The sequence below is a fragment of the Chenopodium album genome, chromosome 4 (assembly GCF_948465745.1).
Source record: "Chenopodium album chromosome 4, dcCheAlbu1.1, whole genome shotgun sequence".
NCBI classification, from domain to species: domain Eukaryota; kingdom Viridiplantae; phylum Streptophyta; class Magnoliopsida; order Caryophyllales; family Amaranthaceae; genus Chenopodium; species Chenopodium album.
This window is the reverse complement of record NC_137837.1, coordinates 12,154,253-12,170,467: the sequence shown is the minus strand read 5'-3', so window position 1 is coordinate 12,170,467 and position 16,215 is coordinate 12,154,253. Positions and strand designations below refer to the sequence as shown.

General features: G+C 30.9%; 1 protein-coding gene and 1 pseudogene across 1 annotated transcript; one reads left to right on the top strand and one right to left on the bottom strand.

The window, feature by feature from the left end:
* Window positions 1–644: 644 nt before the first annotated feature.
* LOC145627658 (mitochondrial import inner membrane translocase subunit TIM23-3 pseudogene) lies at window positions 645–1,211 on the bottom strand (annotated as a pseudogene).
* Window positions 1,212–11,912: 10,701 nt separating this feature from the next.
* On the top strand, window positions 11,913–14,767 carry LOC145628922 (trihelix transcription factor GTL2-like). The gene is made up of 2 exons (XM_081681354.1): window positions 11,913–12,450; window positions 12,953–14,767. Exons 1-2 carry the CDS (start codon window positions 11,930–11,932, stop codon window positions 14,625–14,627), a joined length of 2,196 nt encoding a protein of 731 aa, XP_081537480.1. The 5' UTR covers window positions 11,913–11,929; the 3' UTR covers window positions 14,628–14,767.
* The last annotated feature ends 1,448 nt before the right edge of the window (window positions 14,768–16,215 follow it).

Sequence of the window (16,215 nt, the reverse complement as noted above, 5' to 3'; positions counted from 1 at the left end):
CACTACTTTCATTTGAGAAATATGTTCAATATTTGAATACAGATTTAGAATACTACCTCCGGTCCAAATTACTCGCAACTTTGGGGTATTATTTGTGAGATATAAAATATTCCAAAGTTGCGAATAATTTGAACCGGAGGTAGTATACAGATACAGAGTAATACAAATGCTGTATAATGCAGGCCTCTTAGATTTGTGGTGCGCGATTTCATGGGATGTGGGCAGTGGTTATGATTGATTTGATCGTGAAAGTGTTGTTTTTTTTTCAGGTTCATATTGTTTTTTTTTTCAACTTGAATATGTAAATTGTAAATTGTGTTGATTGACGCACACCAAAATTGTGATTCATATACAGAAATAGTCAATAAGACGCAAAGCGTTTCATATCTACATTGTTTAATCGCAGGGTTGTTAAGGAAACAACAAACAAACTACGCATTAAAGTGACAAATCAGAAAATTTAGGTCAAAATCGTGATTATGATCATATAATTTGCACAAATTACGTCCTCGTGAAAATCAGAGAACAACAAATTGATCAATTAGCTAAATAAAAGAAATTGATATAAAACCAGTTAAAAAAATAATTAATATCCAAATATTAGCAATGTCATCAAATTAAAAAATTGTGTCTAATCCAAAATTTCAGATGGGCAGATTAGGCGCAAATCTTTTCAACAATGGCTTTCCATAAACAACAGCACCAACAGCAATACCACCAACAACACCACCGATCAAGCCAGACCGGAAACCCGATACGACACGATAAACCGCTCCGGTACCGACACCCGCCAACACACTAGCACGAGCATCATCAACATCCAAATTATGAATAATAGTAGATTCCATTCCAGCATACAACAAACCCAAAACACCAGTTGCATTACCAAAAGTTCTACCCTTCAAACCACCCATGTTGAGCACACGGTTGGTTCGGATTTTGAGGGACTCTCCGTATTGAGCTGCGGAGAGTCCCTCAAAAGAACCCTTAACGGAGCCGACTACGGCACCGGTAACGTAGGAAGTGCCAGTGTAGAAGGTGAGGTTTTCGAAGGCGTTACGATGAGTTCGTGACGCTTGTTCTTCGAAGAGGTGTTCGGGGGCGGTAGGAAGATTGTAGAGCTTAAGGTGAGGGGAGTTTGGAGCAAGGTCTTGATATGGAGAGTATTTTTTGTATTTTGGGGTTGAGTTTTGGGAGAAATCGTCGTCCATTGTTGATCACTTTTTTTTTTGGGAGGGTTTTAGAGGGGTTTTAGGGTGATGTATGTATGATGTTGGTTGAAAAGGGTTTTTGAGTTTGTGGGGTTTGGAATTTATGGGGGATTTGCGATGACTTCTTTCCCAAGTCGATTCTAATTAGGATTTTTATTTCTTTCAAAAAAAAAAAGAAAGTAGAAATTAAGTAGGAATAGTTTTAGAGGAATAAAAGGAAGACTACTTAATGGCTATTATAGTCCTAATTATAATCAGCTCGTCTTGTGTGCGGCCGGCCACATCGTGTGACCACTTAAAGTAACCCCTATAATATTGATTAAGTAACCCATGTAATACCAATCAAGTAACCCCTATAACACCGACCGAGTAACTCTATAACAATGATGAAATAACCCCTATAACACTGATCAAGTAACCCCCATTACACTAGCAAAGTAACCCCTATAGTGGCTGACCACACGGTGTGACCAACTACATATAAGACTTTGTGAATTATAATTGTTTTGGATTTAAACTTTCTATTTTCAAAAGGAAACGATCTTATCTATTATTCATTTATTATATTGAAAAATATTATTAAAAAAATATTACGATGTACTTTATATTTGGTAAATTTCGAACTTGTTGGTGCGAAATTGTTCGAGTATGGCTGATGAAAACAAAAGGTAGGTACAATTTTGGTTCAATTTGATTTCGATTGTAAGTTTTTGCAACTTTTTTTTTTTTTTTTTTTTTTTTGTGGTTGGTTTGATTTTTTGAGTTCAAATCGATTTTTTGTTTTATTTTTTTATTTGATTTTTTTTTATTATGGTTTTGCAGAGAAAACAAAATGAAAGTAAGCCATATGATAATGAAAACTGTCCAATAGTTCAAAAAGTTGTAGATCCAAATAATACAATGTACATTAAAATACAGTAAAATGTTCTTTTTCATATACTTACATGATCCAAATAATACAATTTACATTAAACATGTAACCAACATTATAACATATATGTTCATTAGAATATAATACAATGTACTACATTATAATACAGTAAAATGTACTTTTCATATACATACATGATCATTTATACCAAATGTACATTTACTATATGAATAATGTTCTTTAATATTATCATGTTCTTTACTAATATTACAAATGTTCTTTAGATTTACAAAAAAACATATAAAACTGGATGTTCTTTATAAAATAGCTATATGTTCTTTACAAAACAACTATATATTTTTTACTGAACAACTAAATGTTCATTCCGCCTTTATATTAAAGAAAACCAGATGCACTGGTGCATCCACCTCCACAGAAAAAATTTCATGTTTGGAACGCCTTTTAATATATAGTATAAATATAATAAGAATTCAGTTTGTAAGCATCATACACATTATACGTCTTTAATTCTCTCTCTCTCCCTCTTTTCTCTCTCTCTCTCTCTCTCTCTCTCTCTCTCTCTCTCTCTCTCTTTCATTTTCTCTTTGTTTACCTCTATGTAGAGTCTATCCTATTTTTGTAGTTCTAGTACATAAATCTTGGGCCTCCTGTGAATGATGCTGGCAGGATTATTCTATTCCCATCTCCCGCCCAAGTTATGCAATTGGTCTTACATGCATCCTTATGCACCTAGGATAGGTGTAACACTGACCCAATAAAGAAGCCCACTTGCAAAACTTGCCCAAACAAAAACACAACCCACTTCCCTAACGCGACCCACTTCCCAACCGCCATATTTTGGATTTCAATTTATTTTATTTTATTTTTTTAAAAAAAACCATTTTTCTTCTCTCTCATTAATTTTTCAAAAATTTTTGCAATTAATTTCTCTAATTTTCTCCTTCCAAACTTCATTCTCTTTCCTTTACATAATTTTACTTCACGAAAAACTAAAAAATCAATAATGGATATACGAGAAGAGATTCAAAATCAAAAGGATTATCCCAAGAAAAGGTAAATTTTCACTGATTTTTGTCCGAATTTATGTGAATTTTTATTTGAATTTTTCCAAACACTGTTCTTCGAAATATTCTGTTAATTAGTGAAATTTTCTGTTCATATTCTTTATGCATTCACTAAGGAACACAATTAATATGTTCATATTTTGAATGGTTATGTTCACCTTTTGAAATGCATGTGTTCATATATTTTATGCCTATGTTCACTTTTTGAAAAAGCATGCCTATGTTCATATATCTATTCTGAAATGCATGTTTTCATATATTTTATGCCTATGTTCGCTTTCTTAAAAGCATGCCTATGTTCATATATCAATTCTAAAATGCATGTGTTCATATATTTTATGCCTATGTTCACTTTCTGAAAAGCTTATGTTCACTTTTAGGGAACCTAAACATATGTTCATATTTTGCTTGATTATGTCCACTTTATGAAATGCATGTATTCATATTTTTTATGCACACGTTCATTTTCTTAAATGCTTATGTTCATATTTTGAATGTTTATGTAAACTTTCTAAAATGCTTTTGTAAACTTTCTAAAATGTATATGTTCAATTTTTGAAATCCATATGTTCATATTTTTATGTATATGTTCACCTTCTGAAATGCTTATGTTCATACGATAAGCATTCAAAAAATGAACCAATGTAAATGTTCATATCTTGAATGTGTATGTTCATTTTCTGAAATGCATTTATTCATATTTTTAATGCATATTCATATTTTTGATGCATGTTCATATTTTTAATCGAAATTCATACACAAATCAAATTGATCGAAGCTAACAAAATGCAATTCATATGAATCCAAAAAATAAGATAAAACCTAATCAATCGAAATTAAGCACAAAATCATCACATAATAAATCGAAATTCATATATAAAAATTATGAACAAAAAAAATACGAAGAACGAAATTTACACAAAATTCATACATAATAAATCGAAATTGATCGAAGCTAACCAAAAAAAAAAAAAAAAAAAAAACAATTGGAACTAACATAAAAAAACCTAATTACAAATCAACAAAACAAAACACTAATCTGCATTGACGATCTCTTTGGGAATAACAACTAATTCCATGTTGTAAGAAACAAATTCAGTAAAAAAAAGTGAAATAAAAGTGAAAAATAATAATAATATAAAAAAAAGATGAGGAGAGAGAAAATGAAAAGGAGAAAAACAAAGGAAAAGAAAATTATATTGAAGAATTTGATGATAATTTGGATCAAAATTATTATAAGAAAGAAAACATATCAGAAGAGAGAATTTGGAAGAAGGAAACAAAAATTTATAAAAAGGAAACAAAGAGTTGTGGATTGATTTGAGTTTGGGCCGGTGTTGCACCTATTCTATATGCATGAGGATGCGTGTAAGAATATGCCCAAGTCATGTGTCAGGTGCATGTATCTTGGGCTTCCAGTAAATGATGCTGATAATGTTGTTCTTTTCCCGTCTTCAACCCTATTTGTATCTCCGTTTACCATTGTATCCCTCAAGTTATTGTAATTTTCATTCCCAATTTCTGGTTGTTGGTGTCGGATATCCTCACCATATAGGAAAAGCAAAGAGTATTGTAAAGCCATGAAGCTTGGATCTCCGACCATGAAAAGTAACCAATTAATATTATCCCTACATATTGTGTGGTTAATTGGATGGTGCATGTGAATTAAATTAATGCCTATTTAAGAAAAAAATCATAATAATTATGAAAGTAAATCATATCTTCTCAACATAAGATCTAATCCAATTTATTTATTTATTTTTTAATTATTTGTTTTCCTTGGAGTGGTACTTCGTTTACATCCTGGACATGAGATATAAATCACATCCTGGGCATGAGCTATAATACCAATCATTATCACTCATAATTGTATCCACTTTAGCCTTGCAATAGAAGATCAAATCCTATATGATTAAAAAAAAAAATTAGGTTTTACTTTAAGATTTATCATTTTTTAAATATAATAAAAGAGATTTGTTAAAATACAATTTTAAAGTTTTTTGTGCATGATTCATCTGGTTGAAATATCTATTTTTTTTAGAGTTGATTTCTTCCAATCCTACATTGATATGTTGAATCTCAAGTTTCCAATGGTGTCAGTATCTAACTTCTCACTGCACTGTATTGATCATAGATAAGAGATGTATCTTTATATAGAAAGAGTAGCATAATTAAGAAAATAAAATAAAATTAAAAGAGTAGAAGAAATATGATGATCAAATAATAATGATACACTTCACCCCCACAAATTAAAAAAAAAAAAATAATTATTGAAACAACCTCCATAAAGATTTCAATTCATTATGTAACCAGGAATAATTTGAATATCAATATATATTTTGGTTGATTAAGAAATACATAGATTAATTTTGCCTGAATAAAAAATAGTAAATAAATTAATACAATAATTATTACTAGTGCATAACATGTGTCATTACTAGTGCGTCCTTTTATATATACTTCGTAGTTAGATATCGATTGATTTATTTATTTATGAGGGCAAATTTTGTACTCCGTATTAATGTAGCCGTGTCGGGCTCCTAAATGCCTAAATGGTGACGGTCCTAGGTATATCCTATTACTCTGTATCAAGTAGGTGTGACTGTGTGAATGTGCAAAGGCATCATAAGGAAAGGTTAGGAAGCTGCAAATAAAAACCCAAAAGCGTCTATTAAGCATCCTTAACAATCAACAATTGAAATTGTTTGTGTTACTATTTGAATATAATAGTATTTAAAAAATGAGGGAATGATGAATAGTTCTATGAACAATTGTGAATGGTTTGATTTTCCAAACCATTTGTGAAAATTGTTTATATGACAAAATTTTCACTTTTGCTAATAATATATTGTAAATTATGTATGTATTTTAATAAAAGATAAATTGAGGTGGGTAGGTGAATAGTTATGTGAACATTTTTTTTTTTTTTTGGGTTCATTATTAAGTGGAGGATGTTGGAAATTATTTGTTTGGTTTATGTATATGAGAGAGAATATATTTTTTTTACGTGAATAGTAACATGAACAATTTTTTATTCCATCCCTTCGTGTTTTTTTTTAAGTGTTACAGTTTGACTGACACATAGTTTTAGGCAATTTAATTACTACCTCCGTTAACTACTATTTGCAACAAAGGGATATTATTTGTGAGATATAAAATATTCTTTTGTTGCAAATAATAGTTAACGGAGGTAGTAACTTAAATAAAATAAGAGATAAGTGGGGTAGTTGGAGTATTATTAAAAAATTATAATAGAAAGACATTGGAGTTAATAGTTTATTAAAAAGTAATGAATGTGAGAGAAAATATATAATAAAAAAAAGTAGTAGTGGGTTTGGGTGGGACCATGAGAGGAGAGAGATATAATATTTTAATATAACTTTTTGCCAAAAAAGTTTTGCCAAAAAAGGAACTGTAACACTTAAAAAAACACGGTCAAAAATGAAAAGTGTAACACTTAAAAAAAACACGGAGGGAGTATATCTTGAACCGTTAACTTTACATTTATTTATTTATTTATTTGTTTTTTTTTTTTTAAGCTTAGAGAGCTACAAGGAGCGGGTGAGAATCGATTTCAAGATCTCTTGAAATTGGATGGGAGGAAATGTCTAACCACTCGAGCTAAACTTAATTACTTGCATTGCTAGGTTGTAGATTTGTTATAGCTGTTACCAGTTGTATATAGTTGGCAAATCAAGGTACAAATTGGTGCTTACATTAATTTTCTATTTTTGGCCTATTGTAACAGCTGTTTCTTATTTTTAATTTACTCTCTTTTTTTTTGTTTTCAGTTTATGTCAAAATTTGTCATGAATTTTATGTAGATGCTACAAATTAATCAGAACAAACGTTTGCCTGAGAAACTGAAAGACAAATTTAGTTCTGCTATTTCAGAATATGAGATTATATTGATGCTACAGTTCTAAACTTTACATATTTTTATAAATGATTTATAATATGAAGCTATTTTATATTAAGCTTGTATTAAGAACACCAATAAGGAAGATGCTTCCAATGATGGACTCATTGACAATAATGTATACTACAAGTATCTTTAAACCTTAAACAAAGATATATACACGTGGTATTTACAAAAAATCTCATAGAATCCTAGAATTTTTACATGCATGTGTATTTTATCATATCACGCCTCTAGTTAGAGCAAGAAAAGAGTGGACTATCAAAGTATAATTTGAAGTACATTAAGAAATAATAGTTGTATGAGAGTGAGGGTTAGCTCAAGTAGTTAGAGCTCCCCTCTCGATTTTAAGTGATCTTGGGATCGATTCTCATTAGCTGCCCTTGTGGCTATCGAAAATAAAATAATAATAGTCGTATAAGTGACCTTTAGTAGTGAAGATGTCGACCTGAGATAGTGCGTTAAGTCAAATCGTTGCAAATAATATTAAACGGAGGTAGTACTAGTATATCTTCATTTTATATTCTAGATCGCCTTAATTATTAATAATTAAGCCTTAATCCAATCCACATAGGCACATAGCTATATCACCTCATTTACGTTTTCTATTAAACGAATTGATGATCATATTAATATGTACTTTTAAGTTTTAACAATCATAGATTGATAGATACTTGGCGATTCCAAACCTGGCCTTAACCCTTAAATAAGCTCCAATCAAACAATTTCATAATTTAAGGATTTTAATTTTCAGATCGAATAATTAATGACAAGATTATTTTGGACAAAATAAATAAAATCAAATTAATCTTATAACTTTTGCCAAAGTAAGTAGATTGAAATAGGTTCTAAATATTTTATTGTTCATTAACTATTCATCGATCATTTTAACTCAAATCTTTTAAAACTTTTTAGATGATAAAAAATGAGTGATCGAGTGATCAAATTAAAATACCCCTCGAATGCACCTTGTTAATTAACTCTAGGTGAAGTCATGTATAAAAGTAGTTATAAAAAAAAAAACATGGGATGGCACATCACAAATCACAATTGACAAGTCTTGTGTTTGTGCATTGTGCATGGCGACGAATGAGGCAGTGAAATCACAGATCAACATAGAAACTACAAAATTAGACAAAAGCATCTATTTCCTTTCTATAATACAACTATGTTGTTTCACATTTTCTGTCGGCTTGGCTTTGCTTTCCTTGTTATGTAGGCAAGTTCCGATCCCGGTAACCCCTTATTATTATTACTTCATTCGTTTCATATTATCTGCAATAAAGGTTTTAATACAAATTTATCGGCAAATTTTGTTTGTAAGTGTTAGATGGAGAGAGAAAGATAGAAATTCGTGTGATGAGGAGAGAGAGAAAGAGAATGAAATAATAACTAAAAAAGGAAACATCCATGTATGGTAAATGTTACACATAATATGAAACATAATTGAAATAGCATGCATTTTAACTTGAAGTTATGTAAACTTTAACTTTACTATTTTTCTGGAAATACTTCATTATGAATAAGTAGAAATAATAAGGTGAATCAAATAACACATTATATTAGTGAAATATTTCATATTTAGTATAGTCTGCGTTTGATTTATGTGTGAATAAAAGTTTTTGATACATATATTGTGGGATTTTTGAAAATGAGTGATAATGAAATTATTTTTGTTGTAGATGATGTTCTTCATAACCTAATTTATTATTCATTCACCAACAAAATTACATTTATATATAGCTGAAGTTCATCCATGTAATTAACATAAGATTATATAAGTTCATTAGTGAATTTAACATAAGTTTATTTAAGTGCAATGAACATGATACTGTCAAAACATGAATTAGCAAGCTCATAGAGTTTGTCATTTTGTCAAACACAAAAATTTAAGCGCATAATATATAATCTAACTCGATAGAAGATAAAAGTATTATTGTACTCATCGAACTTGTTGGTTTTTAGGATGCTCTTAAAAAAAATAAAGTCAATAAAAAAACAACAAATAAGACAAAATGAGGACGATTCTCCTTTCGATTAATAATTAATAAATGAAGAATCGGTGATGAGATCTCAGAATTTTAGGACATATAAATATATATAAGTATATATTATGGTGGCTTAAAAAGAACACGTAAATTAGGGGATAAAGACATTCATGGGGGAACAAATGTATGTCTCATTGAAACAAATGTAGGAAGGAAGGAGGAACATAATTTAGACCTACACAAAAATAAAACATTAATAATCGTACATGCCAACTAGTTTAGCTTCTAAAGTCGATTTTGAATTTGAGGATATGTAGTTCTCTCTATTTCATAATAATTGACATAATTTAATTAATTTTATTTACTATTCACATAGGAACTTTAACTGTACTATAGCTTTTGCATAATATGTGAAAACAATTACGAAGAAGTATATATCATGCAATATGTTTTTAAATAGATGTTTATGTAAAGCTTAAAAATAGCAACTTTTTAATATTTTAATTAATGTATAATTATACTTCGTATATATTAGTGGTTAAATTCTTGCATTGGAATGTGCGTCAAATTCATGTATTGAGTATTATGGAACGAAGGGAGTAAAATCTAAAATTGAATTATATATGACTGCATAACAACTTTTGTGACTCTTTACATATATATATATATATATTTATATTTATTTTACATTTTATAATCATTTATTATTATTATTATTATTATTATTATTATTATTATTATTATTATTATTATTATTATTATTATTATTATAGCATTCCTAATAAAAAATTTTATGCAATCATTAGTTTAAAATACGGAGTACTAAAATAAAAAGAAGTCATTGTCGTCGTTGGAAAAGTTTTTAAAAAAAAAATAATAAACAAAAAATTTTAAAAAGAAGAGGAAACTATAAATTGAGTGATAAGGCAGGGGAAACATATAACATGCATGTTCATCCTGATATTGTCTTAAATTAAATTAACACTGAATCGTGGGGTCTCGATTTTGTCAACTCCCCATTTGTTATTATTACTATCGACCTGGATCTGTTACACTTACATTACCTTACATACTCTCTTCTCTACTATATACTACCTCGGTTGCATAATATTGAAACTTTAGGGATTATTTGTGAGAGATAAAATATTCTAAAGTTTTTCAAAGATAATAAGAAAACATAATGACATGCATTTTATAAGACTTATTTACTCATGGTTCGTTTTTGATACTGTTGAAACCCATTGTAGTCCACTTATGAGTGTCCCACATTGGAGAAAGAGGAGAAATGATTTCACTTTATAAGGTAGAGGAGTATCTCCTACTATTGCCAATTGGTTTTAGTATGGAAGCTCCAAAACCTTGTTTGTGGACCAAACTCTCCTCCTCCTTGTTTGGGTTGCCCAGGCCCATTTCATATTGTTTCTAAATTTAACATGGTATCAAGGATTATTGATCTGGCCTTATCCAAATGAATATATATGAATATGAAGATTAAAAATAAATTAATTGAAAGTGATTAAATGAGTACCCTTGTATGATAATGATGCAACATGAGAGTATGTTGGTCCTTGAAGATCGGCTATCATCTTCACCCCATCTCAAGTCATTTTTGTGACTGCCCTATTTTACTTTCCTTTCCTTTTCTTTGGGGTTTTTACTTATTTATTTATTCCATAAGAAATATCTTTCTTGTCTACGCATATACGAATATACGTACCTACTATTTTAAAATGTACATAACTTGTTGCGTTATACTACATTTGTATAAAAATCTAATTTAAAAAGAATTATAAACATGATATGATAATATATGTATACCTTACATTATTGATACAATGAACGATAGTCAAAATAAAATTAGTGAATGATATCAAAGGTTAAATTAAAGGAGTTGTAAATACTTATGTACGTGTAGTAAATAGTCATAATATGTGGCTCATTTTAAAATTGTACCCTTTCTATATAAGGTAAAGGTAAAACTCTTAAAAATCATAACCATCTAACCATGTATATCATATAATAATAATGTACATTCATTACACTAAAAAGTAGATGATACAATATCATATCAATCCAATGTTTCTAATCAAACCTTACCTTAACATACAAAATCGATCATATATAATAAAGTAGATAAAAAGATATGACATAAATCAATCGAATTCCTATAATTGAAAGGAAAAAAAAGTCTTGGTACTTCCTATAAATCCATAATAAAATCAAATTGAACAACCCAAAAGTCTAGATATCATCTATAATCAAATTAAAATTGTAAAAGGAACATAAAAACAAAGGAAAAGGAGGTGTGTTTGTTGTATGTACTATGTTCATTTCCAAACTTAAATAAATAGGGTCCCATTCTCTGCATGTTTTCACGTGTCTTGCTATCTCTTGCCGTTAATTACACCATCATCATTCATCACCATCACCCTTCTTCATTGGATTCTTACACCCCAAAAAAAAAAATTAAAATTAAAAAAAAAAAATTAATTATTTTTTTGAAAAATATCATTTTGTTAAAATACAACCACACCCACATAGCCCTACAAGTGTAGGGCACTCCCAAATCAAATCCCATCTTTTCTTGTCATTTCCTAAGGAAGTGCCCTTCACTTACCTTAAAGTGCCTCATAAATTTAGGGCATAGGTAGATGACAAAAACCCTTGATGAATTAAGGGGGGCCCTTTATAAGAGCAAGATGAAGGTCCCCTATTTTTTTGGTATTTTGTTTAAGCCATTGTAAAATTTTTAAATCAAGTGGTAAAGTTTTTTGGGTTTTTCTTAGAGAATCTATCTCACCCACCAAAAATTAAAAAAAAAAAAAAAAAAAAAAAAAAAAAAGTATGCACAAAAGATGTTTGATGGAATGCCTGAACAGTTCTACCAATTTTTAGCTGCTGCTGCTACTACAACATCTATACCAACATCTTCTTCTAATATTCTTACTAATAATACTAATACTGCGGCTGCTGCAGCAGCCGCACTTTCTATTCCTTTATCATTCTCTCTTCACCACCACCAACACCAACACCGTCATGCGGCCGGTTTTCCTACATATACACAACAACCACCACCACCACCTCCGCCGGCCCCTCAGCCGACATTCGATGTTCCTTATGGCCACCTTCTACATCACCACCACCATCATCACTCGCAGTTTCTTACAAGGAATGAAGTTGTTAAAGATGAAACACTCCAACTTGACCCTACTAGGTTACAAGATGGCGGCGAAACACAAAGATCTTCATCATCATCATCCTTAATGTTATTGCCTGAACTTCCATGGTCTAATGATGAAATGCTTGCTCTCTTCAGAATCAGATCTAGTATGGATAATACTTGGTTTCCTGACTTCATCTGGGAAAATGTCTCAAGGTATGTCATACATATTACATAATAAGTAACACTGTAACATAACACACTCGTATTTATAATATAATCATCTCGACATATAATAATAAGGTTGCGTACATCTTATCCTCCCTTACTCCGAGCCAGCACTTCATTGCGCCGGCTCAAAAGGGTTGATATAGTTTGATTAATAGATCATTATTTTTGTAACGATATGATTTTTTTTTTTTTTTTAATTGGACCCATGTTAAAATAGATTGATAGGGTAGTTTATTTGATATCATTGTTGATGAGATTCTAGCAAACTACACATGCCTAATTTCGTCATATTATTATTTTCTTTCTTTCTGTCTATCTGTAACACTATTATTTACAGCACCATATATTATTTCTGGTCCCTTTCAGTATTTAAATCATGAAATTGATACTCCATTTATATAATAGCTGTCAAAAAAAAAAAAAAATACATACATTATTATTTTTAATCCTTTGATGTTGTTTTTTTGTGTATTTATGATGGGAGCAGAAAGTTATCAGAGATTGGATTCAAAAGAAGTGCTGAGAAATGCAAAGAGAAATTTGAGGAAGAAACTAGAAGTTTCAACAGCAGCATTATTTCTAATAATACTTGCAACAATAAGAATAATAATAATAATAATAATATTCCGAGCAACAACAATTATAGGCTCTTTGGTGAGCTTGAAGAGCTTTGTAACAATAATAACACTAACAACATTAATGTTGATCACGACGACGACGGCGGCGGCGATGATCATCAGAAAGGCTCTCTTCCTGATCAATGTGAACGTGATCATCATACCCTTGAGACTTGTTTGTCTCAAGGGGATGTTTGTGTTGACGATGGAAAGGAGGAAGAGGAGGAGGAAGACGACGAAAGGCAGAAGATTGAAGATGATGAAATAAGAGAAGATAATGACAAGAGTAATGATAATGATGAGGTGGTGGAAGATGAGCAGCAACAGTCAGTAGACGATAGCGAGAAGACGGAGGAAAGTACAAAGAGAGTGATGAAGAAGAGGAAAAGACAGAAGAAATTTGAGATGTTTAAAGGGTTTTGTGAGAAGATTGTGAGTAAGATGATGGCACAACAAGAGGAGCTTCATTGTAAGATAATTCGGGATATGGTTAAGAGAGATGAGGAGAAGATTGCTAAGGAAGAAGCTTGGAAAAGGCAAGAGTTTGAGAGGTTAGAGAAGGAGTTAGATGCTAGGGCACACGAGCAGGCGGTTTCCGGTGACCGCCATACCAAGATCCTTGGCTTCTTGAACAAGTTTAGTACTTCATCATCAAGTTTTTTGGAAACTCAATCTTTTAAAGAGGCACTTGAGAAGCTTAATAAGGTACCAAAAATGACTTCGTCCAATTCCTCTATTTTAACTCAAGACTCTATTTGTGTGCAATTACAACCCAATTCATCTTGTACTACTCATACTCCTTTGGTGAATAACATCCCTAGTTCTTCATCAAATGAGAATCTTGCTCTAGACAACTCGAAATCGACACTTCCCTTGAAATCATCCTCCTTGGATCATCAAAACCCTAATAATCCTCTTCCTAGTCATCAGAATGAGCCTTTGAAAATCCCTTCTTTAGTTTCCTCTCGTAAATTCTCCAGGTCTGATCATACCAGCACTAATGCAGCGGACCACATTACAAACACTAAGGCCCTAGAGAACATTAAGAGTGGTAATAAGGATGACACCGGTAGAAGATGGCCAAGAGATGAAGTGCTAGCATTGATCAACATAAGGTGCAGCCTTTTCAACAACAATGGCGGTGAGACTCCCCATGATACAGAAACCTACTCTAAGGGTCCTCTATGGGAAAGGATTTCGCAAAAGATGACCGAGTTAGGGTACAAAAGAAGTGCTAAGAGATGCAAAGAAAAATGGGAGAACATAAACAAGTACTTCAGGAAAACTAAAGACTTGAACAAGAAAAGATCCGTTGACTCTAGAACTTGTCCTTACTACCACCAGCTTAGTCATTTATACAGTCAAGGATCACTAGTGGGCCCCACGAACCACCCCGGCTCACCGGAAAATCGGTCCATGGCAATGTCAGGGCAGTCTCAAGGTAATGGGTCAAGTAATCCTCCAGCAAATAATGGTGCAACTAATAGTATGCAAGGTAATGAGGCCAATGTGGTCCAAGTACCAGGGTTTGATTTTGAATTTTGATATTTGATATTTGAAATAGCAGTTTAAATTTGTATGTGTGTGCTGCTATATAATTTTGTACCTTATGTTATATGATGAACATTTACTAGCTATATAGATATGGCTAGCTGGCTATATGGTAGTAGTAAGATTTAATTAAATTTGGTGTCATTTTTGTTCATTTCCTATATATGCCCACCATAATAAATGTTGATGTAATATGGAGTACAAAAATGAATTAGGAATTAATAAACCATGCTCTTAATTAAACAGCTAATCCCTCCCGCTACCTAGTAAAGATGATCCACTAATTAGTTTTTATGGTGGCTTGAGAGAGAAATTTAGTCTATTCACTAATCCGCATATTTATTAAATTAAAGCATATAACAATAATTAATCTTGTTGTACATATGGCAAGTAGCTTAATTAGATGGTTAAATTAAAGTTTAGCTAGGTCAGGGTGATAACCTAGAGCTGAATCATTGCAAATATCGTCTACATCTATCATTGCCCTTTGTACTTCTCTCTAAACTTATATAGAAAAAAATAAATAAAAAAAAAAATTATCTCCGTTTTCACATTTACCTTTAAAAAAGGGAGAAAATTGCATATTTTGTATTGTAATGGCTGGAGCACTAGAAGAGAGTTGTAACGTAGTACTAATTAAAGCTTGATTAGTAGTGATTAAGATGGATTTAGGATTAAGATCAGGATTATTCGAGACATAATCATGTCATTCTACTTTAGAAGTATTATGTATGATTTATGATGTGAAATGAAGTCAACTTGAATAATTATATTTTATTAAAGATATGTTGAGTTTCTCAAATTGGTCGGAGAAATTAAGAATGTGGGGTAAAGAAGCAGCAGCATATGCATGTGTGGGTGTGACTACTAGCCTAACTTCATTCAGAAGCAACGGGGTCACTTGATCAGGTCACTACAGTCTTCCTCTTTCAATTCATGTTTTTTCTCTTGAATTATGCTGAAGATGGTTGATATGATCATAAAATTTATAATGGAGTTGGAATCCCTAAGTTAGAATTGAATTTTCGAAATTTATTTTGTCTATGTTACTGTTCTTTGTGTAGGTTAGTATGAAAACCCTAATTAAGTACTTCGTATATGATAAATATATATATCAAAATTGTAAACATCATTATAACCTAGCTACTTTTGTTCATAGTAACTATTATCAAATGAGTGTTTGCCATAGCAATTTGCTATAGAGGGCAATCAAGAGTAGACTAATGTCTATTTGAGACTATTATTTTGTCCACTTATTACTACTTTTGTGCTTCAATTCTATACAGTTTGGGATGATTCTTTTAAACTAAATCTATCATTTATATAAAAAAAAAATCTCGTCAATTGAACTAAGTCATAAAAAGAATAATACTTTGTACGAAGTTTCACAACTAAATAAGGCTTTTTGTCGGAAACTATCTATTAAAAGCCAATTTTTATAAGAAGATACCTAATAAAAAAATGTTGTAAGAAACTACCTATTAAAATGAAAATATTAAAAAAGACGAACCTTTCACCAGACTTTCACCTTTGATTAATTTTTCTGACATTGACCACCTATTGTCCAATCATGTAAACTTCT

Excerpts from the sequence above, each read along its gene's own strand:
- LOC145628922 (XM_081681354.1), top strand. The coding sequence starts at position 11,930 with ATGTTTGATGGAATGCCTGAACAGTTCTACCAATTTTTAGCTGCTGCT. Across the intron at positions 12,451-12,952 it reads ATCTGGGAAAATGTCTCAAG|AAAGTTATCAGAGATTGGAT; the intron begins GTATGTCATACA and ends TGATGGGAGCAG.